Source organism: Delphinus delphis, chromosome 16, assembly GCF_949987515.2.
Source record: "Delphinus delphis chromosome 16, mDelDel1.2, whole genome shotgun sequence".
NCBI lineage: Eukaryota > Metazoa > Chordata > Mammalia > Artiodactyla > Delphinidae > Delphinus > Delphinus delphis.
In genome coordinates this window covers 33,220,152-33,247,079 of record NC_082698.1, presented here as the reverse complement: position 1 = coordinate 33,247,079, position 26,928 = coordinate 33,220,152, and the positions used below count along the sequence as shown (strand labels likewise).

At 45.1% G+C, this 26,928-nt stretch overlaps 1 protein-coding gene across 3 annotated transcripts in view; it reads right to left on the bottom strand.

The window, feature by feature from the left end:
* Positions 1 to 26,928, bottom strand: part of MYOF (myoferlin) — a 155,493-nt gene that overhangs the window by 91,307 nt on the left and 37,258 nt on the right. For all 3 annotated transcript variants that reach the window (XM_060034462.1, XM_060034460.1, XM_060034461.1), the window contains exons 4-13: positions 25,517 to 25,625; positions 22,560 to 22,647; positions 9,151 to 9,317; positions 8,379 to 8,507; positions 5,386 to 5,448; positions 5,250 to 5,300; positions 3,727 to 3,757; positions 3,138 to 3,253; positions 2,361 to 2,487; positions 317 to 420 (exon numbers count right to left, since the gene is read on the bottom strand). In XM_060034462.1, coding sequence (XP_059890445.1) covers positions 317 to 420; positions 2,361 to 2,487; positions 3,138 to 3,253; positions 3,727 to 3,757; positions 5,250 to 5,300; positions 5,386 to 5,448; positions 8,379 to 8,507; positions 9,151 to 9,317; positions 22,560 to 22,647; positions 25,517 to 25,625 — 985 coding nt within the window. The remainder of the gene's footprint in view (positions 1 to 316; positions 421 to 2,360; positions 2,488 to 3,137; positions 3,254 to 3,726; positions 3,758 to 5,249; positions 5,301 to 5,385; positions 5,449 to 8,378; positions 8,508 to 9,150; positions 9,318 to 22,559; positions 22,648 to 25,516; positions 25,626 to 26,928) is intronic.

Genomic DNA, 26,928 nt, shown 5'->3' with positions numbered 1-26,928 from the left:
TACCACACTTACCAGGGATCATTATGGTTGGCTAGGGACTTTGCCTAGTGGTAAGATAATGCTTAGACCTGGGAAATCACTTCCACTATTCTAACCTTACAAGACTGAATACTTGGAGTCCTGTATACTTCCCACTCCAAAATAAACCTCTGGAGAAGTCTGGCATGTTCAGACTCAGATAATCTGTGTTTCTGCACAGTGCCCAGCTCATCAGGGGGCTAATTTAACAAAGAATAAGCAAGAAATCACTCCAAGGAAAGCACGGCATTTTAAAAATGTGTTTCTAGAGGCATCTGTATTTAGATCACATACAAACCTTTTTTCCAGCAAAAGAAACTTCTACAAAAGGATCCACTAGGTTCTTCTTATCTGCACTGCCTCCAAATATTTCCTTTACTGTCTGTGAGAAGGCGTCATCCACTGGAAAGCAACATGTCACACAGCAGAAATTAAATGTGATTCTCTTAAAAGAACAGAAAACACTCAGCAAAATTAAAAATTTTCTCCTGTACAGAAAAACAGTTGCAACAAGAATCATTCTCAAAAGTAGCAAGTACCAGTGTTACTGGATTGCAGAAATCCTTTTTGTCTTAGCTGAAAGAGAAACTCAACAGGAGCACCTTGAAAAAGAAATCAATAAATTATTATGTTGAGAATCAATCATTTACTGAGGAAAACAGTAAAATAAAGAAAGTCCATCCAAGTGGGATAAGAGGCAATTCAAAAACTCAGGCCTAGGTTCAATTTGGAAAAGGTTCCTTAGGTCAGCATATAGGCCTCATCTGACTTTTTCTGAGAAATTCAAGGAAATTTGGCATAATCATAAATATTATGTTTAATCAACTACAAACAGCAGGCCTCTGTTTTAACAAACTTAAAAGTGAACAGAGTCCAGCTGAATAGGTCCAAATAGGCCATATAATGTGAGGTTTAATTTAGTCACTTCATTTAAGATATTTCTGAGGGAAAGATGGTCTAGGGAGGCAGTACAGGGTATTAAACAAGGTGGGGTGGGTTCCCCAGGAAAGTAGCAAAACCTGAAGCGCTCCATGGCCTGTACAGTGGGTGCTGCCTCCTGGGGACTGGGAGAGGGGTCCTACGTCCCAGGGCTCAGAAGGAAGCAGACAGGCCAGGTTAGGCAGAGAGGATGCTTGGTCCTCAGCAAGGACAAAGGAGTAATCGGACTAGCCTCTGTGAATAGAATCACTCTAAGCAATTCTCTTAAATGCATCCAATCTCTTAATATAATAGTGACAGACTTCTAATTATTGGCACTTAACCACCTTTTGCTCAGCCATTTTTAATAATCAGATAGCAAACACATTTATTTGTTTATAAAATTTCAGTTTCACTTGGGATGAAAGGAGTTGGCAGTGCTGACTGCTGACCTCTGTTTGGAATTCTCTAGAATAAGGGGAAGATGGGGAACGCTGAAAAGGGATGGAGATGAATGGGCCAGAGGCTCCAGAATGGGCACGGGTCATGACCAACAGGCTGCCCCATGAACCTGTCTGGGTAGCTTTCAGTGGGACCAAAATGAACGAAAACAACTCCATGAAGGCCTTTTAAAAGAGAGACAGGGACTTCCCTGGTGGCACAGTGGTTAAGAATCCGCCTGCTCAGGTGCTTTGTGACCACTTAGAGGGGTGGGATAGGGAGGGAGACGCAAGAGGGAGGAGATATGGGGATATATGTATATGTATAGCTGATTCACTTTGTTATAAAGCAGAAACTAACACACCATTGTAAAGCAATTATACTCCAATAAAGACGTTAAAAAAAAAAAAAAAAGAATCCACCTGCTAATGCAGGAGACACAGGTTCGAGCCCTGGTCCAGGAAGATCCCACATGCTGCGGAGCCACTAAGCCAGTGCACCACAACTACTGAGCCTGCGCTCTAGAGCCCGTGAGCCACAACTACGGAGCCCACGCACTGCAACTACGGAGCCCACGCACTGCAACTACGGAGCCCACGCACCTAGAGCCCGTGCTCCGCGACAAGAGAAGCCACCACAACGAGAAGCCTGCTCACCACAACGAAGAGTAGCCCCCGCTCGCCGCAACTGGAGAAAGCCCACGCGCAGCAACGAAGACCCAACACAGCCAAAAATATATAAAATTAAAAAAAAAAAAGAACGGAGGCCTACTGTAGTCAGGAATTTATTACCCTAAACTACCGCTAAGAAAGGCAATTAGCATATGCTTCAGTTAATGTCTCCTTCAAAAAAATCTTTAAAAATATAAGAAGAAGAAGAAAGCCATACAGCGGGAACACCGATCACTATTCAAAGTATGATTTTAACACATCTAATCACGCAGATAACTGACAATCCTGGGGCAGAATTAAATCGATACGTACTCTGGGGGATGTCCTCTGCTCTGTAGATCTTCAGCAGGAAGGTCACCCATCGGAGGGCGATGCCAGCAGGGAGTAACAAGTTACTCTCCACGTCATCACTGTCATTACCACGATCTTGTATCTCAGGCTATTGGGGACACAAGATGACAAATTATAGACAGAGGAAAGCAGAACTTGAAGAAGCCAAATTGGTGCTTATAAAATAAAACCAATCAGAACTGTTTTCGTTAGGATTTCCTGTGTTTTGGGCTTAAGAGTTCAGCACCAATTCAACCTCAAAACTGCTCTACAAAATCAATGCTCATGTTTCTTTGATCAATACACTACAAGAAAATAATGTCCTTTTGTAATCTTCTGAGCACTAAATAGTAGAGAAAGAGAGAAAGAGATATAGCTCCTGAAGTTCTTCTCATTTCTTTCTGGCCACTGGCTTGCTGCCCAATTTTCTAGAATAACAACTGTCCCCTTAGGTAGCGATGCCTGATTGTGCAAGGGAGCCATGCTCTGTAGATGCAGTGCTTCGGGGAAGTCTTAAAAACACACGTATCTTTACTGAATGAAAAACCCACTCAGACACCAGGAAGGAGCCTAAGTGAGCTGGAATAATAATTCTGTCATGAAGAAAAGAACAACTACTGGAAAATTGTAGGAACTGGAGGGTTGGAGTTACTGATTGAAAGCTGGGCTCCATTTCACAACTACTGGTGCCCACTGGCTTAACTCCTAGCCCTCTTTTTTAGTGAAAAAAATGTAGAGGGTAGAGAATTTGGGGCTCACAGGAGGCTCATCTCCGGTTCCCAGGACCAACATGCTGACTTTCATGTAGCCTTTAGCACCCGAGCTGGTATCTTCAGGGTCACTGAGGAGAAGCCATTTTCTCATGACAGCATGACCTAAAATAAAGAAGGCGTAAAAGGACTGGGATACTCTAAAGAGAAGCTGACAGGTCTGTGATTTCATCTGTGGTAAGATAAACAAGCATGTCCTCCAATGTGTCTTCATTATATGCCAAATTCCCCAGCTGAGACTCTGTATTAATGTCCTCTGCTTTGCCCTAACTCCCCACCCACGTCCTGCCCTGGTGTGACTTAAACAAGACTCTAAGCTCTATTCACTGGTTTTATAAGTTGATTTTGAAAAGGTTAAAATACCCTCAACAAAAGAGAGAAATTATCTATTCGTTACTATTTGGATGATTACCACTAAAAATAAACAAAAGCCATCCGTGCTAAACTGCTACTACCATAATTCCCACTAAGTATCCTTTCCTCTTCTCAATCAAGAAAAACATTTTTTTGATTCTCCTTGATCCCTCAAATTTTCTAGATTCTCAGAGTCTTCAAGTTCATGGGAGAACATTACTTACCAGGTTCATCATAAATGAATCCGACATCAATCTGGGGAAAAAATAATGTAAAGTAGTTCAAACAGATTTTAAAATCAGTTTTGTCACTTCTAGAAACCATCGTTATTACACTTAAAAATAAGGCTTTTGACTAGACAAACTTCTTTGAGATCCAACATTTCCATCTTACCCTCTCTGTATACCCAATGCCTGGCCTGATGTGTGACACACAGAAGGCTCTCAATCCATCATTTTGAATGAATGAGCTAGTCTTACAGCTGGAAGAGACATGGTGGCCAATGTGTCCTGGTTTGCTTGAGACTTTTCCAGTAGCACAGAAAGTCTCACATTCTGCGGAACCTCTCAGTCTCAGGCAAACCTGGACTTTGGTCACCCTATGGGAAGTCACCTATCCAGTATTCCTCCTCCTTTTTCTCCAACTGATTAATGCTAATACTAATATACCCACTGATTGGGCACTTCAGTATGCCAAGTGCTGTGCTAGGTGCTTTATATATCCTATCTCTCATAGTCTTCACAATGACCCCATTTTACAGATGAAGAAACTAAGGATCACACAGGTTGACATGTGGCTAGTTGGTGGCAGTGTATGAACACAGTCTGCCAGACCCAGATCATCTTCTAGGACTTCTAGTGACTGGGAGCTCCTTCCTTCAAGAAGCAGCCCAGGGCTTCCCTGGTGGCGCAGTGGTTAAGAATCCGCCTGCCAGTGCAGGGGACACAGGTTCAAGCCCTGGGCCGGGAAGATCCTACATGCTGCGGAGCAACTAAGCTTGTGCGCCACAGCTACTGAGCCCATGCGCTTAGAGCCTGTCCTCTGCAACAAGAGAAGCCACCACAATAAGAAGACCGTGTACCGCAATGAAGAGTAGCCCCTGCTTGCCACAACTAGAGGAAGCCTGCACACAGCAACGAAGACCCAATGCAGCCAAAAATAAATAAATAAAATAAATTAAAATAAATTAAAAAAAAAAAGAAGCAGCCCATTCCACGTAGAATTGCTGAGAAGGCACCAACCAAGTCTTTGTCGTTAACTGCAATGTGAGTTACTTGGAAAAGCATCTTGATTCTCCTCCCTGGTTTGGCTTGCCTTTCATACTCCAGGTTTACAGTAACTGGCTTTGTAGATAGAGCTCTGGGCCACTGGCTAGTGGAGCTGGGTAATGGGCTTCTTGCCACAGTCAAGCACCCTTCCCTTTGTAGCAGTTCACTGGCTTCCATCCACAGCAGGAACTCTCTGAAGGGCCCTGGTGTGCCAGTTTCTGGGCATCTTGCTTTAGGACACTGGTAAGTGCTGTACTTTGGAAGTTGACTAGACCCAGGTCAGAGGACACTCAACTAGCTTCTAGCGCCCAAGGCATTCATGTCCAGCCTTCAACAACAATCATAGCATCAACGCCTTACACATAACCTTAAGATGTCACCAAGATGGGCATCCTGAGACCTGGCCGGGAATCAGATTCCTCATTATGAAAGTGCCCATCTCTGATGTAAGTTGAATGAAACAGACAGTTGACACCCACCTTAAATTCCCCCATCAGACAATCTGCCCGCAGAGAATGGGAATTATAAACCTGGAAGAAAGGAGAGCAGTGGAAAGATTATCGGCTTCATCCGGCAGTTAGTGAGCGCTACCCTCCTACTCTGTGGACCCCTTACCCGAATGCTGATGACCTCATCCATCAATTCAGAAGGAGTCAGGTGGACATTGTAGAAAAATAACTGTCGAAACGAGAGAAAAATGTTTGAATGTCAGCAGGGGTAGTCTAAGGTTTAGTGGGATCTGATGCTACAATTTGGGGGGAGACCTTCCTAAAAAACTACAAGACACAACCCCAAATTAGGTGTGACCACGTGAACCCACTGAAGGACCTTGGAAAAGGCCCTCAGGTTAAGTGTCATGAGCTTCACCTTAAACTCTGCAGGTCAGAAAAAGGAAAAAAAGTTAAGTAACAACTGTAGTGTTTTTTTAACTAAATAAAATTGTTCATTTGGGACCAGATATCTACTAGGTAACTAAAGATCTAAGGCAGGGACTTCCTGGTGGCGCAGTGGTTAAGAATCTGGCTGCCAATGTAGGGGACACGGGTTTGAGCCCTGGTCCAGGAAGATCCCACATGCCATGGAGCAGCTAAGCCCGAGGGCCACAACTACTGAGCCTGTGCTGTAGCACAGCCCACGAGCCACAACTACTGTAGCTAAGCCCACGAGCCACAACTACTGAGCCTGCGTGCCACAACTATTGAAGCCCACGTGCCCAGAGTCCGTGTCCCGCAAGCCCATGCCCCACAACAAGAGAAGCCACCGCAATGAAAAGTAGCCCCCGCTCGCTGCAACTAGAGAAAGGCTGAGCAGCAACAAAGACCCAACGCAGCCAAAATATTAATTAATTAAGGAAAAAAAGATCTAAGGTTATTTCATGTGCTTAAGGCTTGCATGTCTGGAAAGTTGAGGTTAACTCTCTTCCATTTTTAGCGCTATTGTTTCTATCCAGTGACTCTAATTTTGTTCTTTCTAACAGAACACCTTTAAAGCCAACTCTGCCCATTAGATAATGTTAGGGCCTCAGTAGAGTCGGTAGAGACCACATTTTAACTCATTGTTACAGTTAAGTTTAAGGTTGATCCCTGGGAAATGAAAATTGGGTATAAAAAAGTTGTACCATAAAGCCAAAGTTTATGTGCCAATAAACTTTCGTCCTAAGAGAGAAAGACTGAGCATTTACTTAAACTGAGACTTGTTTCTACTTTTTACTCAGAAATATTTCAAATTCACAGAAAAAAATGAAAATTGTAAATAAACACCATCTTTCACCTATGTTCACCAACTGTCATCGTTTCGGGACACTAGCTTTTGGCTTTGTCACTTTTTTTTTATTAACTGAACTATCTGGAAGGAGGTTCTAGATAACATAACACTTCACTCCTTAAAAATACATTTGCATGCATCTCCTAAGAGCAAGGATATCTTTTCATAAAACCATAATATAATTATCACACCCAAGAAATTTAACATGTAACATGGTCAATTTTCCAATTTCTACAATTTTCCTGAAAAAAGTTCTTTTTAGCTTTTTTAAAATCTAGAATAAAATAAATAAGTAAATAAATAAATCTAGGATTCACTCAAGGGTCTTACATTGTATGTGGTTGTTGTATCTTTTTAGTTTCCTTTTATCTAGAACAATACTCCTGGCTTATTTTTGTTGTTTATTTCTATCAAGACCAGTTGCTTTGCAGAATATCTCACAATCTGGATTTCTGTCAATTTTTCCTCATTGTTAGGTTCAAGTTGACCATTGGACAAGAAATGACACAGATGACGCTGATTACTTACATTATATCACATCAGGACACACATGTCCATTTGTCCCATTATTGGTGATACCAAGTTTAATCACTTGGTTAAGAATGTGTGTGTAAACTAGGGATTTTTTAGTAAAATCCTTTTATTGATTTACGAATTGGTCTGAGAATCAGTTATTTGATTCTTCCCTTTTACCAAGAGATCTACTCTCAAAAGAATTCATTAAAATGGAAAATTCTGAGCTGGAGATTCCTGCAGAATGAGGTTGAGTAAATATTTGTCCTGCATTATAAACACTTGGATGGGTCCTACGCTCTAGGCATCAAGTCGTCCCATATCTCATCCTCCCTGCAATCTTGTCCTCCAACGTGACTCTCTCCCAGCCTTTCCCGAAGTCCACTTCCAGTGCCCCATCTCCATATGCACCCACCTCTGTGTTAGCTTTGACACTACCTAGCTGCCTGCTGTTGCCTGCAATTCATCTAAGAAGTTAGAGGTGAGAATAAGACGGGCCTTTGAAAAGCTGGGGTCCAGGTTGAACAAAGAGAAAGAAACAGGAGCACCACATGGAAGAAACCGGTTCCTTTTGTGAATAGAGGTCAGAAAAAAACCAACACCAGAGCCAGAGCTGGGATTACAAGCTGTAGGGAACTAAGAGGACCTGTGGTACCAAGGGCCTGACCTCAGAGACCAGAGCATGAGACCCAAGGAACCTCAGAAATGCATCTCCTCAGCAGAGTAAGGCTGGACTCCGAAAAATTCCCCAAACTTATCATTTCTCTTCAGAGTCCTAAACGTGGAGTTTTGTGGCATTGAAGACAACTGTCAAGGTATTCAGTATTTTTGAGGAGTGTTGCAGAAGAGGTCAACAGAACAGGCTACAACCTCAGTATGGAGGAAAAAACCCTTTTTGCTCATAACTGCTTTTTTTAACCTATATTATTTTTACAGTCAAGTAGGTTTTGACACCTTTGAAAATCGGGTTACTTAGCTACATGGAGTCACCCCTCAGAGACATCTGCTAATTAAAAAGAGCAAAGGCAGGTGTAAGTGCTTTGTGTGCTCCATCGTAAGGGTTGCGAGGACCCATTAGAAAGGTCTCCCTCCAGAAGTTGTTGCAAAACCAGTGGAAAGACACTGGCCGCTCTGAGAACCAGCGGCAAAGCAGGCCACTTGATTTCAAGACCCAGTGGTTCTTAGAGCAGAACGTTTAACACCGGAACTCTGTACTGTGCGTGCACAGGTGTTCCCCTCCCACAGGGAACTGGGGAGAGGTGGGTGGAAGCCGGGAAGGTGCATATAAATAAAACAGACTCACAGAGCAGGACATGCATTCACCTGTTTACCTCATCAAAAAACGGATTGTTCCCTCTCTTGATTCTTGTTCGGTGGGTCTGGCCACAGATGTGGACTTTGACCACAGGCTTGATGTTGTTGCCACTTAACTGCCGGCCCTCGATCACCCAGACACGGATCTACAAGCACAGGAGAGGAGTCGTCACTGAGCCTTTCCCAGCACGGCATGTAAGAGAATCCTCAGGTGTGGCCTCAGCTCATTCAACTGTCAGGACCGCTGAAACCAGGCCAGCGCAGCCTTGCAATGTCCTGTGCTTGCAGACTGGGGGCAGCCACCTGCGCTTATTCTCATGATGGGAACTGGGGTTGGGCTGCAAAAACCAAGATCAGTAGTGGGGTTGCAATAGTCCAGAGCTGGCCCAGGAAAGCACAGGACACGACGGAGGCTGCTGCTCAGACCCCAGCCTCCTACTTGGTCTTCCTGAGCCCTGGGAGGTACCAACTCAATCCATGGCTGTCTCCCAAGGAAGTCGCCAGAGCTGTGAAAAACACAATACCTGTGACTCTATTCTTTGATTAGCTCTTTCCTACCACCGAAGGGGATTTTATTTCTCTGAAGAGCCTCATGTGGATCGACTACATCTACTGCTGCTTGCAGAAGCAAGACGGGGAGCTCTTCTTATTGGGTTTGTGCCCTGACATCTCTTTTTATTAGTTGAGCCACTGCCCACAGGCAGAAGCTCTTCCGGCAACACCACAATTGCCAGAAGCTGGGCAACAGTGTTGGTACAACGGGAATACGGCCCCTCGGGCTGTTCCTACCTGGAAGTCCTGTGGCTTGTTGGACAGCATCCACCGGCTGTTCTTCCCTTTCGTGAGCCTCCGGGCAAGGTGAGCTTCCGACACCATCCGTCCCGGCCCCCTGGGCCCTGGGCCCCTGACCGTACTGTCCAACCCGTCCTCATCACCGCCACCCTCCTCTTCTTCTCCTAAAACACCAAAAAGGGATCAGTCAGAGATGGCCCTCACCCTGCATGCATGTGAACACTCTGGCTTCCTGGACCCAAGAGGGTTTTCCGTGTTCCTGAGGCAGCAGGTGAAGGAGACACCTCTTGGTGACACTGACTTGGGAGGAGTTGTGACTCAGATACTGCTTCTTTAGGAAAATGTGTCCACGTGCATCAGAGCACTCATTCAGGCTGTCTTCAAGGTGACAGGGGAACGTCAGAGGCCATGGGGAGAGCGAGGAGATGGTGCGAATGGACCCAGCCAGGAATCACTCACTTCTAACCTGGGAACCCTGCCTGAGGTCAGGGGCCTTCCTGCAGTAGGACGGCAAGGTGGGGAAATGCCGGGGAACATTGAAGCCTTGCAGGGAATACTTCAACTCCACCCTTCCCGCTACAGATCTTTCCTCTAGATCTTTACTCATGAGGTTTTGTGCGGTCTCCTTTCTGCCTGAGCCTCCTGATTCGCAAATGCCCTCTCCACCCTCATGGCAGATGAGAAACTCACCCCCAGCTTCTTGCCATGGAGACCAAGCTGGTCATCACGCACTCTCTTCACCCTCCTGGTCTGTCACTTCCATACACATCTGTCCCCTAGCTTCTCTTCACCCTCAGGGGGAAAATGTGTTTCAAGTGAACCCCCTCCCCATGCCTGAGATCCCACTCCCTGCTGATTCTTTGGGGACCCCTTAAATGTCCCCCCTTTCAAGTACCTCCAGTGGCTCCTTCCCCATAGGGACCACCCCTCTGCCTTCAGATATACACAGATCTTTCTCTCCTAAAATAACAAAAATCAACTCTGCCTTCTATATCTCCCCTTTTTATTATTCACAAACTCTTTAAAACTCAATGACAAACTTCAGTTATTTTTTTCTTAATAGACAAAAAGTTTGAACTCCTGGTAATCTGTACAATATAATTTAAGAGAGACTAAAAGACCAACTAACTACCTTGTCTAAAAAATACCAGCATTTGCACTCCCTACCTTTGGATCTTGAATCTCCTCCTTTACAACACAAAATCACGTAGGAGACAATTTCAATATGGAGGCACCGGCCAGTCACTCACATCACAGTATGAATTAGTTCCATCAAATCGCCGTGTAGCTCGGCTCTTAAAGCTTGGGCTTTGGAGTCGTGCTGTTGGGGTTGGAATCCCAGTTTTGAGCTATGTGAGTCTGAGTAAGTCTCTTAATTTCTGTTTCAGTTTCCTCATTTGTAAAAAGGGGGAAATAATAGTATTTACCACTAGATTATTGTAAAAATAAAATTAATCTATATGCAAGGCCTTTAATACTGTGCCTGGCACAGCACAACGCAGCGAATTAATCTTTTCTTCCTTTTTCTTTTTTTTTTGTGAGCAGTTAAGGGGAGGGGGTGGGGGGCAGCAAGTGAGCAGCACGGGGGACAGGGCCTAGAGTAAGAAAGGGGCAACCACAAGGAAGTAAAAGGTCCCCCCAGTGTACTGCCTCAGAGTTTAGTCCAGGAGGAAACTTCCCCCTCACCACCCCTCCATTCATTCTCATCCCATCTAAGCCCGGCACTTGTTCTGCAAAGGGCAACCGCGAACCTCTTCTTGCCAAGCTCAGGGCCCTTTTCTGAATCCTCATGTTTCACCTTCCACGGCATTGGACACTAGGGTCCACGCATACTTCTCTGAACTGTGCAGCTCTCCTGCTGGCGCTCTGACTAAATACTTTCAGGGTGTTTCGAGGCCCCCCTCTTTGTCTCCAATTCATCAAGTGTGCGTCCCGCTCTGTTCCTCAGCCCTCTGGTTCTTTTGACCCAACATTCTCTGGAGCCACACTTCAGTCTTTCAAGGAGTCACAGACCTACAGAATTTAGACTAGAAGGGACCTTAAAGATCCTCATCTAACCTGCCCCTCACCCCATTTTATAGGTAGGAAAACTGAGGTCCAGAAAGCTGAAGCAACTTGTTAGGTTATTAGGAGCTGAGCTAAAACCAAGACCACATCCCTGCCCTCCCTCACTGGTTTAAGACTGGATCTAGAACCAGGCTGCAGGTGAAGGTGATGCTGTGCTCCTAGTTCCTCAACATCTTTGTCATGACACCAGGAAACCCCACAGAAGCCACAAGCGGAGAATAGCTACCTCTGCGTGATAACCCGGGCCTCCTCTTCCCTATTCTTTAAGAGGCTTCAAAAGAAGGGTTTGCCTGGGGCCCGGATCCAAGCTCTCAGAATGTCCTTCCTCTTCTCTACCAGGCAGCTTCCTCACCTCCCTCAAGTTCCAGATGAAATACTGTCTTGGTCTGTCCCCACCACCCCCACCGGATAGAGTGAGTCCCGCCTCTCGTGTCTACCACACATTGTTCTGTCCAGTCCTCACCAGTCTTGTACCTGTTATTAACCTGTGCGCCTCCCCACTACCATCTACTCTTCAGAAGCTGGGGGCTTGCCCTTTTCTTCTTTGTACCTGCCCTGTGCCTGACACGCACCCTTCTAGTACATAGCAGGGGCTTGATGAATGTGGATCGAGGAAACAAACGAACGAGGACATCCTGACCCCTGCCTGAGCCTTCTAGAGTTCTCCAGCAGTTTGGCAAAGCTCCCGCAAGGCTCGCGGGAGAGGGCACCCAGATGCCGGGGGGCGGGGGCACTCTTCCCAACCCTGGCACCAGCCTCAGGGAAGCACGGACAGTCAGGCTCCCCTGTGCAAACCTGTTCCAGACTGGGCAATGGCTGGGCCACATGACTTTAAGGCTCTTCCAACAACTAACATGAACTTTCTTGGACCACCTTGGGCCCAAGTGAGATTTCCTCCCTGCTGTGGACTGTTCCACTTGGGGTTGGTGGTTGTTTATGGCAAAAGAAGGGGTAAATCGTAGCCCTTTGTGGTGCTGGACTCTGAACAAATCCTCTTTAAGCTCCTGATGGATGTTCCAGAAACAGACTGCAGGTAACAAAGAGCCAATTTCTTCTGGAAACCTTCTACTGTCAGACTTCAGGCTGAAGGGATGGATCAGAGGGAAACCACACCAAGTCCTGTCTACCACCTGCATCTCTACGTAGCAGCAAAAGGCTGTCTGAGCAGGAAATCGCCCCTTTATGTGGCAGGAAGCCACACAGAATTAAACAATGCTAACACCCTAAGTGTTCCACAAAGAATGACCAGGGCCCTTAGGGCACTGCCGAACACACCCTACTGCACAAGTTGTGAAATTACCCAACATTAGCCACTGAACTGGCGTGCCCTGCCCCATATTGAGACCCAGGCATGCCCTGGAACACAGCCAAGAGGATCTACAAAGTATGAGTGTTTCATGACCACAAAAGGCAAAAGTTAGGAACTGCTGACTGAATAGGAAGTTGCTGGTTGTATTTGCTTCCTAGGGCTGTTGTAACAAAGTAGCACCAACTGGGTGACTTAAAACAACCAAAATTTGGGCTCCCCTGGTGGTGCAGTGGTTGAGAGTCTGCCTGCCGATGCAGGGGACGCGGGTTCGAACTCCGGTCCGGGAGGATCCCACATGCCGTGGAGCGGCTGGGCCCGTGAGCCGTGGCCGCTGAGCCTGTGCGTCCAGAACCTCTGCTCCGCAACAGGAGAGGCCACAGCAGTGAGAGGCCCGCGTACCACCAAAAAAAAAAAAAAAAAATTTCTTCTCTGACAGTTCCAAAACCCAGAATTCCAAAATCAAGATGTTGGCAGGGCCATGCTCCCTTGGAAGCCTCTAGAGAAAAAGACTTCCTTGCCTCTTAGTAGCTGGTGGCTCCTGGCAGTCCTTGGTGTGCCCTGGCTCATGGCTGCATCACTCTAACCTCTGTCTCTGTTGTCACATGGCCTCCTCCCCTGTGTGTCTGTGGGTTCTCACCTATTCTCATAAGGACACCGGTCATTGGATTTAGGGCCTGCCCTAATCCAGTATGACCTCATTTAACAGATTACATCTGCAAAGACCCTATTCTCAAAAAAGTTCACATTCCGAGTTTCTGTGTAGACAGGACTCCAGTGGCCATCTTTTGTATCTTTCCAGTTTGTTCTTTCTATGACTCCAGTCCACAGTGTGCAGTCACATAGGCTGCCCCAATCTATGGACCACATCACATCCCCTGCCCCCCACTTCATGTTCTTTTCTCCTAAGCTGTTAGATTCTGGGATCTAACACTGCAATCGCTCCTCTAAGTGCCCCTCAATCCCTCCCTTCCCCTCACTTCATCATACTCACCTGGTTCATTTGACTCTCCACTTACTACACTCATTCACAAAGGTAACTGAACTTGAACACACACCTTACTGACTAGTGTCACTTTAATTTCATGATCTCAAACCTTCAGTGGACCCACAGGATTGCCCAGCTATCCTACCATGTTTCCAAAGTACCTATGTCCAAGTTCTCCTAAATCCTGGTTTGAAATGGCCATTGATTAGCCAACAAGGTCAAATCCCTTCACCTTTCTGAACTCCCACCTGTTTTGCACCTTGAAAGCTTCCAACATTCTCTCTATCCTTCTCACCATCAGCTACCGACCTTCCTTCTTATTTCACAGAGAAAATAGGCAATCAGGGTGGCCAGGACTACCCTAGCCAGCAGGCTTCTGTATCCAAACACTTCCCAAGCCTCTCATCTTTTCCACCTAAACACTAACTGGGCCACGATCCCACCTAATCCTCTTCCATGGAGACCCCTTTCTTTATGAATATTTTTGCTTTTTTTTGGTCAATATTTACTATTTCCCCACAGCAACCCTGTTTTTCCAGAGTCCTAGAATGCCAGTCTCTGCCTGTGATATTAATTTTGCTTCTCATGACGAGGTCTTGTTAAATGGTCGTACTGGTTAAGGCAGAATTTAATTACCTTCGGCCAAAGGTCATTGCAAAGTCAGGAGAAGGCTGGTATGGTATCATCAGTGGAAGTTAAAAAGTACAAAGCAGAACACGAGAGAGTAAGTTTCTAAGCATGAAGACATTTTGGAGATAATATGCTGATTTAGCTGGAATGTTGAATAATAACTTTGCTGGGTTTCTAACATGCTAAAAGTTATACAAATAAGTATCTGCATTCAACCATAAGCAATTCATGACCTTTCACTCTGATTTTTGGGTAAATGGCACTATATGGGCCCTGAGAATCTTCTGGAACAGTTCCAATACATTGACCAAAGCAAAGGTACCGTAAAAGTGCCTGTAACCAAACAGTGCTGCAAACACAGGCTGGCAGGGAAATTCTGGCAGCATCTACCTTTGACTGATGGAGGCTGTGAGCCAAGCTAGGAAATGCTGCCCAAAGAGCTCTGCCTGGATCAGGACAAGATAATGTTAACCAGGTAAAATGCTCAGCTCCATGGCTTCTCAAAGTGAGCTCCATAATCAGCCTTCATCAGGATCTCCTGGAAGCTCCTGTTAACCATACAGATTGGGGGGTTCCCCTTCAGATCAGCTAAATTAGACCCTCTGGAGATAGGTGCTGGAAATCTGCACATTTAAAGATTTCCCCCGATGATTTTACTATGTCTCTAAAATTTAAGAACTATTTGTTTATTATCATCACTTTGACTTTCCTAAATATCCTGGGGTCGGGGGGGGGGGAATGGCCTAATACAATCAGTTTGCTGGACAAAGCCAATTAGAGACCTAATCGTGGAAACAGTGCCTGCAATGATGTTCTAACACACTGATCACATTCCAGGGCGGCTCTGAACAAGACAGTGCCTTGTTCAGAAAACTTCCCATGGACCCTCAAGGTCTGCTCATCAAGGACAAATGTCTCAGTCTGGCACTCCCGGCCCTCAGGAACATGCTTCCCTTTTATTACTCCTCTGAATGAATCAGTCACTTTGGCCTATACACTAGTGTTCACCAAAATGCGCCTCTTGAACAAAAATTTAAACCGTATCTATTGCTCATCCATCATTCAATCAACCATGCATTTATTGGACATTGTGGTTTTCCAAGTGCCGTACTAGGCGGTAAGGATACACAGCTGAAATACACAGCTGAAAAAGCACTTTCTCTAAGAAATTGTTTCCCACATAATAATTAGCTTAGTCTTCCCTTGAGGAATTTATTAGATTCAGCTCTGACCTATAGTTATTCATGTTTATATCTTACCTTTCTATTGAAACACAAGCTCCTGGTGGCAAACAATACCTTTCTCACCTCTGTATGCTCTACAGACAGGTATCAGTAAATGTTTTCTGAACCAGATTGAATTTAACTTCAAGCAAAGTGACTCTGGTGTTCATGGAATGAAATGAATTTGAAGTGGCCAACTCTGGCTATGAATGTTTTTCGTTTTTTTTTTTTTGCACTTCTAGCATTGAACAATGTATACTTTTAACAGATTGTTCTTCAAAAATAGATGTGAGATTTTAAAAGTAGTTTATTCTGGTCATGGGGATGTAGGCTCCAGTCAAGTTAAATGACATCTGGCAAATCAAGTTGGCAAAGTAACAGGTTTTCAGAAGGTCAAGCCAGTGGCCTGAGTCAGTCCACCCCTCTGTCATGGGGAAAGTCTCAGAGGTAGGCAATGAAAAGCAGACCTTCTGACACCACACACTTTCAGTTAAGCCACCTATGCCCCAGGCTCTTCAACCTTTGTCATTTCGAAATAAGAGCTTCAGGAAAGCATTCCTTAAAAGGGAACCCCTTAGATACAAACCAAAGACCTGATCCATGAAAGCAATCATTGATAAGCTGGCCTTCATTAAAACTAAAAACTTCTGCTCTGTGAAATACAATATCAAGAGAATTAGAAAACGAGCCAAGAAGTGGAGGAAACATTTGCAAAAGACACATGTGATAAAGGACTGTTATCCAAAATATACAAACAACTCTTAATCTTAAAACTCAGCAATAGGGACTTCCCTGGAGGTGCAGTGGTTAGGAATCCACCTTCCAATGCAGGGGATACAGGTTCGAGCCCTGGTCTGGGAAGATCCCACATGCCGCAGAGCAACTAAGCCCATGTGCCACAACTACCGAGCCTGCACTCTAGAGCCCATGAGCCACAACTACTGAGCCTGCGTACCACAACTACTGAAGCCCATGCGCCTAGAGCCCATGCTCCGCAACAAGAGAAGCCACCGCAAATGAGAAGCCTGCACACCGCAATGAAGAGTAGCCCCCGCTCGCCACAACTAGAGAAAGCCCGCACGCAGCAACCAAGACCCAACGTAGCCAAAAAATAAGTTAATTTTAAAAAAAATCAACAATAAGAAAACAAACAACCTGTAAAAAATGGGCCAAAGACCTTAACAGAAACCTCACCAAAGATATGCAGTTAGCAAATAAGCATAGGAAAAGATGTTCCACATCATATGTCATCATGAAAATGCAAATTAAAACAATGAGATACCACTACACAGCTATTAGAACGGTCAACACCAAATGCTGGTGCAACAGGAACTCTCATCCATGGCTGGTGGGAATGTAAACTGGTACAGCCACTTCAGAAGGCAGTTTGGTGGTTTCTTACAAACTACACATACTCTTACCCTATCACCCAGGAATCATGCTCCCTGGCATTTATCCAAAGGAGTTGAAAACTTAGGTCCATACAAAAACCTGCACATGGATAACCTGCACATGGAAACTTATAGCAGCTTTACTCATAATTGCCAAACTTGGAAGCAACCAAGATATCCTTCAGTAGGTGAATGGATAACTAAACTGCGGTACATCCAGACAATGGAGTATTATACAGCACTGAAAAAGAGCTATCAAGTCATGAAAAGACATGGAGGAACCTTAAATGCACATTACTAAGTGAAAGAAGCCAATCTGAAAAGACTGCATGCTGTATAATTCCAATTCTGTGATACTCTGGAAAAGGCAAAACTATGGAGACAATAAAAAGATCAGTGGTTACCAAAGGTTGGGGGTGTGTGCGGGTAGACGACGAATATGCAGAGCACAGATGATTTTTAGGGCAGTTAAAATATTCTGTATGATATTATGATGATAGATATAGACCATTATACATTTGTCCACACCTGTAGAACGTAAAACACCAAACGTGAACTCTGAGGTAAACGATGGACTTTGGGTGATTACGATGCGTCCATTCAGGTTCATCCTTTGTTAAAAAAGAAAAAAAATGCACCATTCTGGTGAGAGACATTGATAATGGGGAAGGCTATGCATACGTGGGGGCAGAGGGCATTCGGGAAATCTCTGTATATTCTTCTCAATTCTGTGGTAAATCTAAAACTTCTCTTAAAAAAGAGTCTTAAAAAACCAAAAAGCAAAAACCCACGAACCTCTGAAGTATTCAATTCCCGTGGTCTATGGTCATAATTAGTTTCTTCAACTTGCAGAGGTGAATTTTCCTGAAAATCTTCACTTTTGTTTTCTATCATTAACATTTCAAATTTCTTCTTTGCAGATCCCACTATGTGGATGGTAACCTTTAAAATCAATATCAGTCGTGGTGAATAGCGGTTATCGTAGGTTGGGACTACAAGAGATTTGTATGTTCCTGTGTCTTATATCCCCTGTGATGTTTATATTTTTATAAGCAGATATGCTTTTGAACTCAAAAAACACCCCCAATGAGTTCATGTTTTAAAATTTGAAAAGATCTATTGATATTTAAATTAGAGGGAGTGGACTCGTTACTTTTATACAAAATGGTAAAGATTTTTAAAGAGTCAATTTAAGGAAAGTGAAAAAAACCAGTTTCTTGGCCAGATGTTCCGTTCATGTTAAGGTCTGTGATAGCAGGAGGTGTGGCTGCCTTGTTGTTATTTCTGTCTCATGTTTATTGCTCTTATTTCCCCCAAGACTGTAAGGTGTTGGGTTGTTTTCCTTAGTGTCTTCCCTAACATGGAGTTGTACTAAGTACTCAAAGATATCTTTGCTTAGTTGAATTTCACATTAAGACAAAAAAAGTTTTATCTTAAAACATCCAGATAGGGACTTCCCTGGTGGTCCAGTGGTTAAGAATCCACCTTCCAATGCAGGGGACGCAGGTTAGATCCCTGGTCGGGGAACTAAGATCCCACTTGCTGCGGGACAGCTAGAGAGCCCGCATGCCACAACTACTCAGCCTGTGAGCTCTGGAGCCCACGCACTGCAACGAAAGATCTCACGTGCTGTAACTAAGACCCTACGCGGCCAAATTAAAAAAAGTTAAAAAAAAAATCCAGATAATTTACGACATTAAAAGATTTTTTTAAGTTTCTTTTAGCCAGATTATGAAATTATTCACCACCAGCTGTGGTGAATGTTAATCTCATAGAACAAAGATGGCACCTCCAGATCAAAGAAACCTGTTCCTTTTTCAAATAAATAAATTTCACTCTGTCATTTCACACTTAAACATAAAATTGCCCTGCGGACACAGCTCATTTGCAGGCCAGCACTTGCTAATGTTCTTTGAAATCCAAATAAAAGGAACCCAAGTTCTGGCTCATTTCCTATCTCCGTCCAGCAGTATCAGGTATTAAAAAGAACTTCTGAGGCAGACCTTGGCCACCTGCCATTGGAACCCGCTGGAAACCAGCTAGCTTCCTAAGAGGATGGGGGACTCAGTCCACAAGCACTGCTGGAGCTTGACTTGTGCTGCCCAGACAACCCAAGAGGTGAAGAGAGGAGCCTTGGGCAAAGGGAGCCTGGATGGCAAGGGTTTTCTCCCCAGTGGGTTTAAAATTTCAAGAGTTAGTGCTTTTCTCATTTCTAAGGAAGCAGTCGTTGCTCTGGGGAAATGGCGTGTTTTCTGAGCTTGGGCTTACAAGGGTCCTTCTCAGGAGATGGGACCTCCCCCTATACTCCCAACAGCTTGATAAACTGCTTATTCTCAAAGTCTTCCTGGTCCATTAGGACACAACCCACCCCCCTTTTTTAAGATATTTAACAAAAAAGCATTTAGTCATCTCAACATGACTCTGAGCCAAAGCAGACCATTCTTTTCTAATAACTCTGCTTTTTAGAGGAAACAATCTGAATGTTCATACAGACTGTGGCACTCAACTGAGCTCATAACTACAGCTACCCAGAATTGTTTTTGTGATAATAATAATAATAAAGACCACATTAAGGTAGAACGTACTCTATGCCAGGCACTGGGCTAAGTGCTTTCTATGCATTATCTCATTTAATCCTTGCAACCACTTCATGATGTGCTACTGTTCTCCCCCACCTTACAGTAGAGTAACTGAGATTCAGACAAGTTTAGTGACTTACCCAAGGTCACACAGCTAATTAACAATAGACATAGCATCTAACCTAGGCTAGTGTGACCCCAAAGCCCTTGCTCTTATCCATAACGTTACACCTTCAGAAAAAAAAAAGTCTTGTCTCCAAACCTGGACTGCAAGTTCCTGGAGGGGAGGAGCTGTATTTTAAAGAATTACCACCCTCACTGCAGCACTGAGCAATGGGTAAGGAAACCCAGCAACCAATTTCTGTACCCCATAAATACTAAGAAGTTGTGTGATGCCAGTTCACTGTGAACTGTAAGTTTACTCTTTCTACTTGAATGAACCTCAGTGCTATTTTTTTCCTAAAGGCCCGGCTCAAGGGGTACCTCAAAAGGGCCCATTTAACATTTTGGCTCTTGAAATGGAATAAACATAATGGAACTGTCTTTTATCTACCAGTATACAGGGCTGAATAGTGTCCTCCCAAAAGTCTTGCCCATCTGTAACCTCAGAATGTGATCTTACTTGGAAATAGGGTCTTTGTAGATGTAATCAAGTTAACCTGAGAGGACACTGGATTAGGGTGGGCCGAATCCAATGACTGGTATCCCTATAAGACATGAGAAATTTGGACATGGACACACAGAGCACCACGTGAAGACAGAGACACACAGGGAGAACACGGTGTCATGACAGAGGCAGGGACTGGAGTGATGGGTCTACAAGCCGAGGGACACCAAGGATCGGCAGCAACCACCAGAAGCTGGGACACAGGCATGGAACAGAATTTCTCTTAGAGTCCTCGATTTCAGACCTCTAGAACCCAGGCCTGCGAGAGATACATTTCTATAGTTTGAGCCACCCAGTTTGTGGTCCTTTATTACAGCAGCCTTAGGAAACTAATAAATAGGATCTGGCTTAGGAAAAATATCAGTGTGAGAAAAGGCACCCTGGTCCTCCCAATTCAGCGGCTACACCAGAGAGCCCACCAGCTGGGGCTGCCACTTTGGGCCTGTAAGTTCCTACTGCCCTTCCGAGGCCGAAGCAAACGTTGGTGACGGCAGGCATCGGCGGAGGAGAAAGAAATTGGTCGGACCACCTGGTTCAGCCCCTGCTGGCATGCCGCTCAGGACCGCGCTGTTTCCTCTGTGGTGTATCTGTCATCATTGCTCTGGCAGCAAAGGGAGCCACAGATGTTCTTAAGCCACCACAGGGCCCTTGCGGGGCCGAGAGTGTCCAAGGACAGAGCAGCGTGCCCGTGGCGCCGGTGGGCAGAGGGTGGAGGCAGAGCGCATTGCTGATGTGCTGGTACCCTTATAAGAGGTAAGGGGCTACGTCAGGCCCAAATGTCCCCAGGGAAGAAGGGGCCAGGTGACCCATGCTGGACACACAACTACGTGGTCAATTAATGGGCCCAAACCTTAATATCGGGCCATCTGTGGGCTGGGCGAGCAGGGGCAATGGCTGGGATGGGGCTGAGGCAGACAAGACGTCACACAGGAAGGGGGCAGAGACATCACAGGGCAGAAAGGGAGGTGCTGCCACAGGTGCCAAGGAGACCCCTCAGGTGACCAGAGAGCTGAGTTCAGAACCAAGAAAAACTCAGAGAAGCCAGGAACGGAAGAACCAGGCCTGGCAGGAACCAGGGCCAGGGTGCCCACCCAGGATGAGGGATTTCAAGGCGGGGCGAGTGGGCCCTCCCTCCCTGGGGTGCACGCCAAGGCTGGGAAGACGGGGGCGTCTGGTGAGACCCCTCTGCGCAGAGGAAGCTACAGAGACACGTCTAGCATCCCGTCACCCTGGGAAGACGCTAAGAGGAGGTCGGACTCAGCTGCGTGAAAGGCCTGACTGTCTTGTAGACTGCCCTCCACCTGTGGCCCAAAACCCACCCCGAGTCCCACGCTCCAACCCCATCCAAAGCAGCATCTGGTGGCCCTGAATGACCCACAACCCACGTCCGTGAACAAGGAGCACGAGGTGGGTTGTGCGGCAGGAAGCACTTGGTTGGTTAAAGGACCGAGGGGCTGTTCGGAGGCGGGAGGGGGTCAGGGCCAAGGGAGAGAGAGGCTCCAATCCAGGGGCTCCGACCACGAGACTGGCGGCTGAGCGCGCAGCCTGGCGATGGCACATTTAGGAGGTGAAGACACGTGAAGGGCCACAGTGACACGTGAAGACACTGTGAAGACACACAGGCCACTCCTGAGACTCACAACCAGGCAACAGTGCATGGGGTGCAAGCTACAAACCCAAAGCAAAGCCCTGCCTGGGACCTTCTGCCGGATGGGCTCACGTGAGGCTGCTCAGTCATGTAACCAAGCAGGACCCTATGAGGCCTTCCCAGAACAGACCCCGCCCATGTCCTCCGCCTGCCTTTTGTCTGTAGAAAAACTTTAGTCACAGAACAAATTTAATCAGAGAAGTGAGAAAATGCAGAAAGAAAGAACAACAGTCAAGCAAGACAAAATAATAATACTTTAGCTGTTAAACAAAGTCAGGGACCTTTAGTTCTTCCTCAAGGACTACAGATACTATTCTGAGCCGTGTCCTTTGAGCTGCTTTGCAGATACTGAAACCCCCCACCAGATGGAAGAAGTTAACTGTATGCTGTCCACAAGCATGCAGACCCCAGACCCGTTGGAAACAGGAGGTTGATGATGCTGACTCCCAATTACCTCACCATCAACCCATCAGAAGAATGCCCACGAGCTGATCACGCCCTGCTCCTTGAACATTATAAGATTCCTCACTACCCCCTCCAGGGTGGGACACACAATCTTGAGTGCATCAGCCCCCTGTGGCCCCGTTTACCTGGCAAAGCAATAAAGCTATTTCTTTCTACTTCACCCAAAACTCTGTCTCCAAGATTTAATCTGGCACCGGTATTCTGTCACCGAATTTTGGCAACAGTAAAGGACTGCCTTGCTGTCCCCTCTCCTTTGAAGGGCATTTGGTAAACTCTTGTAATGTCCAGTTCAGGGCAGCTCCACCTGCCTCATGGGGCCCTGTCTAGGTGGGCAGGGAGCTACAGAGAGTATAGTGACAAGGAGAGCTTCCTTGGAGAGTCCTTGTATGCCATTAGTAGATCCCCCCTGGTGTAGGCTGGGCCTTCAGGAGGGTCAGCTTACCTCCCAAGCCTGGCACGCTGGTCCCACTGGGGTCATCCGGATGTGGAGCTGAAGGTGGATCATAGCCGATCACCAGGTCAATGGTGGCCTGGGTAGAAAAAATCCGTGGCAGACAGAATCAGTGCAGGGCATCAGAATGCTATAGACTCAACACAAAGCAATTCAGCAGGAGTAAAAGTTCTAGCAGGGGGATGGGAAAGTGAGAAGAGAAAGAGGGAAGGACGACATACCCTCCACTGTTCATATCTTCCCACCGTGTGGGCCCAGGTGGAGTGGGCGCACCTGGGAAAGCAGTTACCTGGTACAGGTTGCCAAGTGTATCATTGCTAAGGGGCAGCCTCATAACTGGAGGAAAGTTTTGCGACAAGGAAGCTTGAACTCGTAACAAACCTCCTTCCTAGGGTGGAGATGGCCTCCAATCACAGAATTACAGTCACAGAGGATCATTCTAAGTGTTTAAGTTTTTTTGTTTGCTCATTGACGTCTTTGTTAATTGCTGAAATTTATTTTCACACTTCTCTCCAAAAAGAATTTTAAGTGACTAACAAAAAGTTATAAAGCATGTGATTCATAAAATGAGGTTCAAGAAAAAGGGAAACAAGTCTGATTAAAGAGGAAACAAAGATGCAAAACGTGAAGATGAAGATAAGTGCCATCCCTCTTGCATTAAATATGACCCCAAGTTGGCTAGAAGCCAAGGCAAGAAGAAGAACATAAAATGTTATACATAACCTTTCATCATCAGAAAGGAAGAAACATACTAACTCGTTACAGGAGATAAAATTATTCCTATTTTAAAAATCTGAGTTAAATTTCTCATGTGGGGCATTATTTTAGGGCAGAGTTTCCTATACTTTCATATTTTGTGAACCGATAAAATTTCAAAAAAGTTTGCGAGGGGACTCAACATAGGGTCGCTAATTTTTATTTTGCCAAACACGTGCCCTCAACTACCATCTACTACTATAATCATTTCACAAAATAAAGGACTTTTAACAGCAAAAGTGAGGAAGGATAAACCTCAAAATAAAAGAAGTCCTTTGAAAATAAGAATGGCGCGCGCACACGCACACACATTATCAGATAAAATACAGGACATAAAATTTGGGACATATTTATAGTACAAAATTGTTCATTGTTTATCTGAAATTCAAATTTAAATGGGCATCCCACACTTCCATTTGCTACTTTTGCTACACCTGGTAAACTCTGTCTCTCACTCTCACACACACACACACACACACACACACACACACAATTGCCCTGTTTTCTTCCCATCTGTCTGCTCATTAGTAAATACTCCCTCATGGATCAGCACATTCTTTGCCAACTTAAGAACTATGACCTGGGAGACACTGAACAGGATAATAAATGATGCCTCTGACAGCAGTTTCTTGGCAAATATAGAATCATAAGAGCAGCGTCTCATGGCTACAACCAGGCCACAATAGGAACACTGAATGCAATGAGGGGCTCAATTGCCAAACTTGAAGAATCCACCTTTCAAACCCAGAAGAGTCCATGAATGGCTCGACCTCTGTATCAATGGCTTCCCAATAACTTCAGGATCCTCCGAGGTGCTCCAGGCCCTCTAACAGGGGTAAGGGGATACCAGGGGGCCAGGCCTGAGGCCCTCACTCTTCCTTACTCCATTCAATGACTATAATTCTGCCATTTCAGGGTTCTACATATGCTTTCTTCTCTGCTTTAAAGAGGAAAAAAACAGCCAGAAAAATCACTGACTTGTACCATCTTCCCTTAGTATCATTTCTCTCAGCCAGTTTTGGGTAGACAGAGGATAGCTGACATTCTGAATTTACATTTTATGATCAGAATGCTAATTCACAGCAAACCTATAAGTTTTGGAGACTAGACCAGCAAAACTGACATTCCTAATGGGCATTAATGCATTCTTGCCTTCAGGGATGGCCTCTTTTAAATTTTCTCCCTTTGCCCAGGCTCCTAAGCAAAATATTGACAAATTGTTTGGAAAACGAAGGGGTCAGAGGTTAACAGGGCAAGCATATTAGCTTTATGAGTGCTTGTTAGCAATCTTAAGAAATCTGAGAGCGGTGATGCTAGAGTCAATTTTTTTAAAGTGCACTTGAAAAAGAGTCTCTCTCTTCTGGTCTCATATCAGACAATATCAGTGTGTACTTGTTTAGAGAGGCTGTGATCAGAAAACGTTCAGCTGCCAATGGAATAATAAAGACCATGGGGACCTCCTTGGTGGCTCAGTGGTTAAGAATCCTCCTGCCAATGCAGGGAACACGGGTTCGAGCCCTGGTCTGGGAAGATCCCACATGCTGCGGAACAGCTAAGCCCGTGAGCCACAACTACCGAGCCTGCGCTCTAGAGCCCGCGAGACACAACTGCTGAGCCCACGCGCTGCAACTACTGAAGCCCAGGAACCTAAAGCCTGTGCTCCGCAACAAGAGAAGCCACTGCAATGAGAAGCCTGTGCACCACAACGAAGAGTAGCCCCTGCTCTCCGCAACTAGAGAAGGCCCGTGCACAGCAATGAAGACCCAACGCAGCCAAAAATAAATAAATAAATTTAATTTTTTAAAAATCATGATATTAACATCTTGGTATTCTGGTCTAATATTAATGAATTACCTTCTATAGAATGCTTCAAAGAGTATCTGATACACAGAGCTACACTCACCATACAAATGTTAACAACCAAGTGAATATGCCTAGAGCTGTACCAAGAGAGGGTCCCACTCACGCTATAGTATTCTGATATAGAAAATCAAGTTTATCTACTTTGTAGTTCTGTCAATATGAGTACAGGATGAGGCCATATCATTTGTAAATGCACCTATTTACCTCAAAACCAGTAGGGAGAATGTGTGTGCGTGTAGTGAGCTACTTATAATTTCACACTCTTGTCTCAATGAACCTTTGCAAAGCCATCTCCCTTCAAAGCCATTCAACAAGAGGGAAATGCTCACCCCAGTCTCTTGCCCCCTTTCGTTTAGCAGGGAGATCAGTTTGTAGGGCAGCGATCGGCTCTGGTCGCCAATCAGGTCTTTCAGGGCTACGGTGGCCGTGCCAATTAACCTGCAGGGGAAAGGAAAAAGCACACAGTTACCCACATAAGAGGCATGTTTCCGTTTCCACACTGGACCTCCCAATCCTCTTCCTATTCATCTGCGAGCATGAAAATCACTCATAATGAAGCGTGGGCCATTTTGTGCTCTCCCTAGCAGGGTATTTTGGCGGTAACCATCACACAGCAGCCACCATGTCTCCATAACAAGCAGTCATTTCAAGAGTCAAACTATGGTGCCTGTGAAATTTCACATCACAAATGAGATCGATGGGTGAGAGACAAAGACTGAATATAACCTCGAAGAATACAGGAAGAGAGAAAAGTAGGACAAAGTTTAGGCATTCTTCTGTAATGGACATTTAAAAGGATTCATAAAACATTGTCCACTGTAACCTGTTAATGTGTTGTGATACAAAACAAAAGGGAGTTTAAGATAGCAGAGGGAATTAAGGTTGCTAATCAGCTGACCTTAATATGATTAGACTGGGCCTACCCAGATAATCCAGGATTGAAAGTAGAAGAGGGTGACGGAAGAGGCAAGAGACTTGCAAGAAACACTCAACAAGCTGTCACTAGTTTGAAGGGCCCACAAGCCAAGGAATGCAGGCGGACTCTAGAAGCTGGAAAAGGCAAGAAAATGGATTCTCCCCTAGAGCCTCCAGAAGGAATACAGCCCAGCTGACACCTTCATTTTGCAGGTAAGCCCACTGGACTTCAGACCAGTAGAGCTGTAAGGTGGAAAAATTGTGACGTTTTAAGCCACTAAGTTTGTAGTAATTTAAAGCAGCAACAGAAAATTAATACAGGTCTCATGCAGAAGTTTTTCTCACTTTCACCTTATTTCCTAAAATTTTTTGATTTTTGTTTGTTTCTTTGTTTTGTTTCCATCATCCTTCATGTAGGTAGTAGCAGGAGTAAACTTCATCTCACGTAGGCCATGGTCTTCAGAGACTGGCTAATTGATTTAGTAATGGGCTGAGGAAACCACACAAGAACATAGAAAATCTAAGCTTCCACCTGGGCCAGGTAACACATGGTTCAGAAGCTGCTTTGGTGTAACAGATACCTGACCGAATGTGAAAGTCCGAGTCCAGGTTAATGGAAGAGCGTTAGGAATTCACTGACTCAGGTCTGGCCACTGATGCTGTCTGATGTGTACAGCCTCAACGAAGAAGAAATGACTTAAAAGTGCATAATTTGTAAATTTGCCGATTGCTTTTCATTTGAATAGTATTATATAGTAAAAGTGGTATAGGAAATAATTTTAATGGAAATAGTTTTGTGAAATAAAGGCCACCTGGGAACATTTGA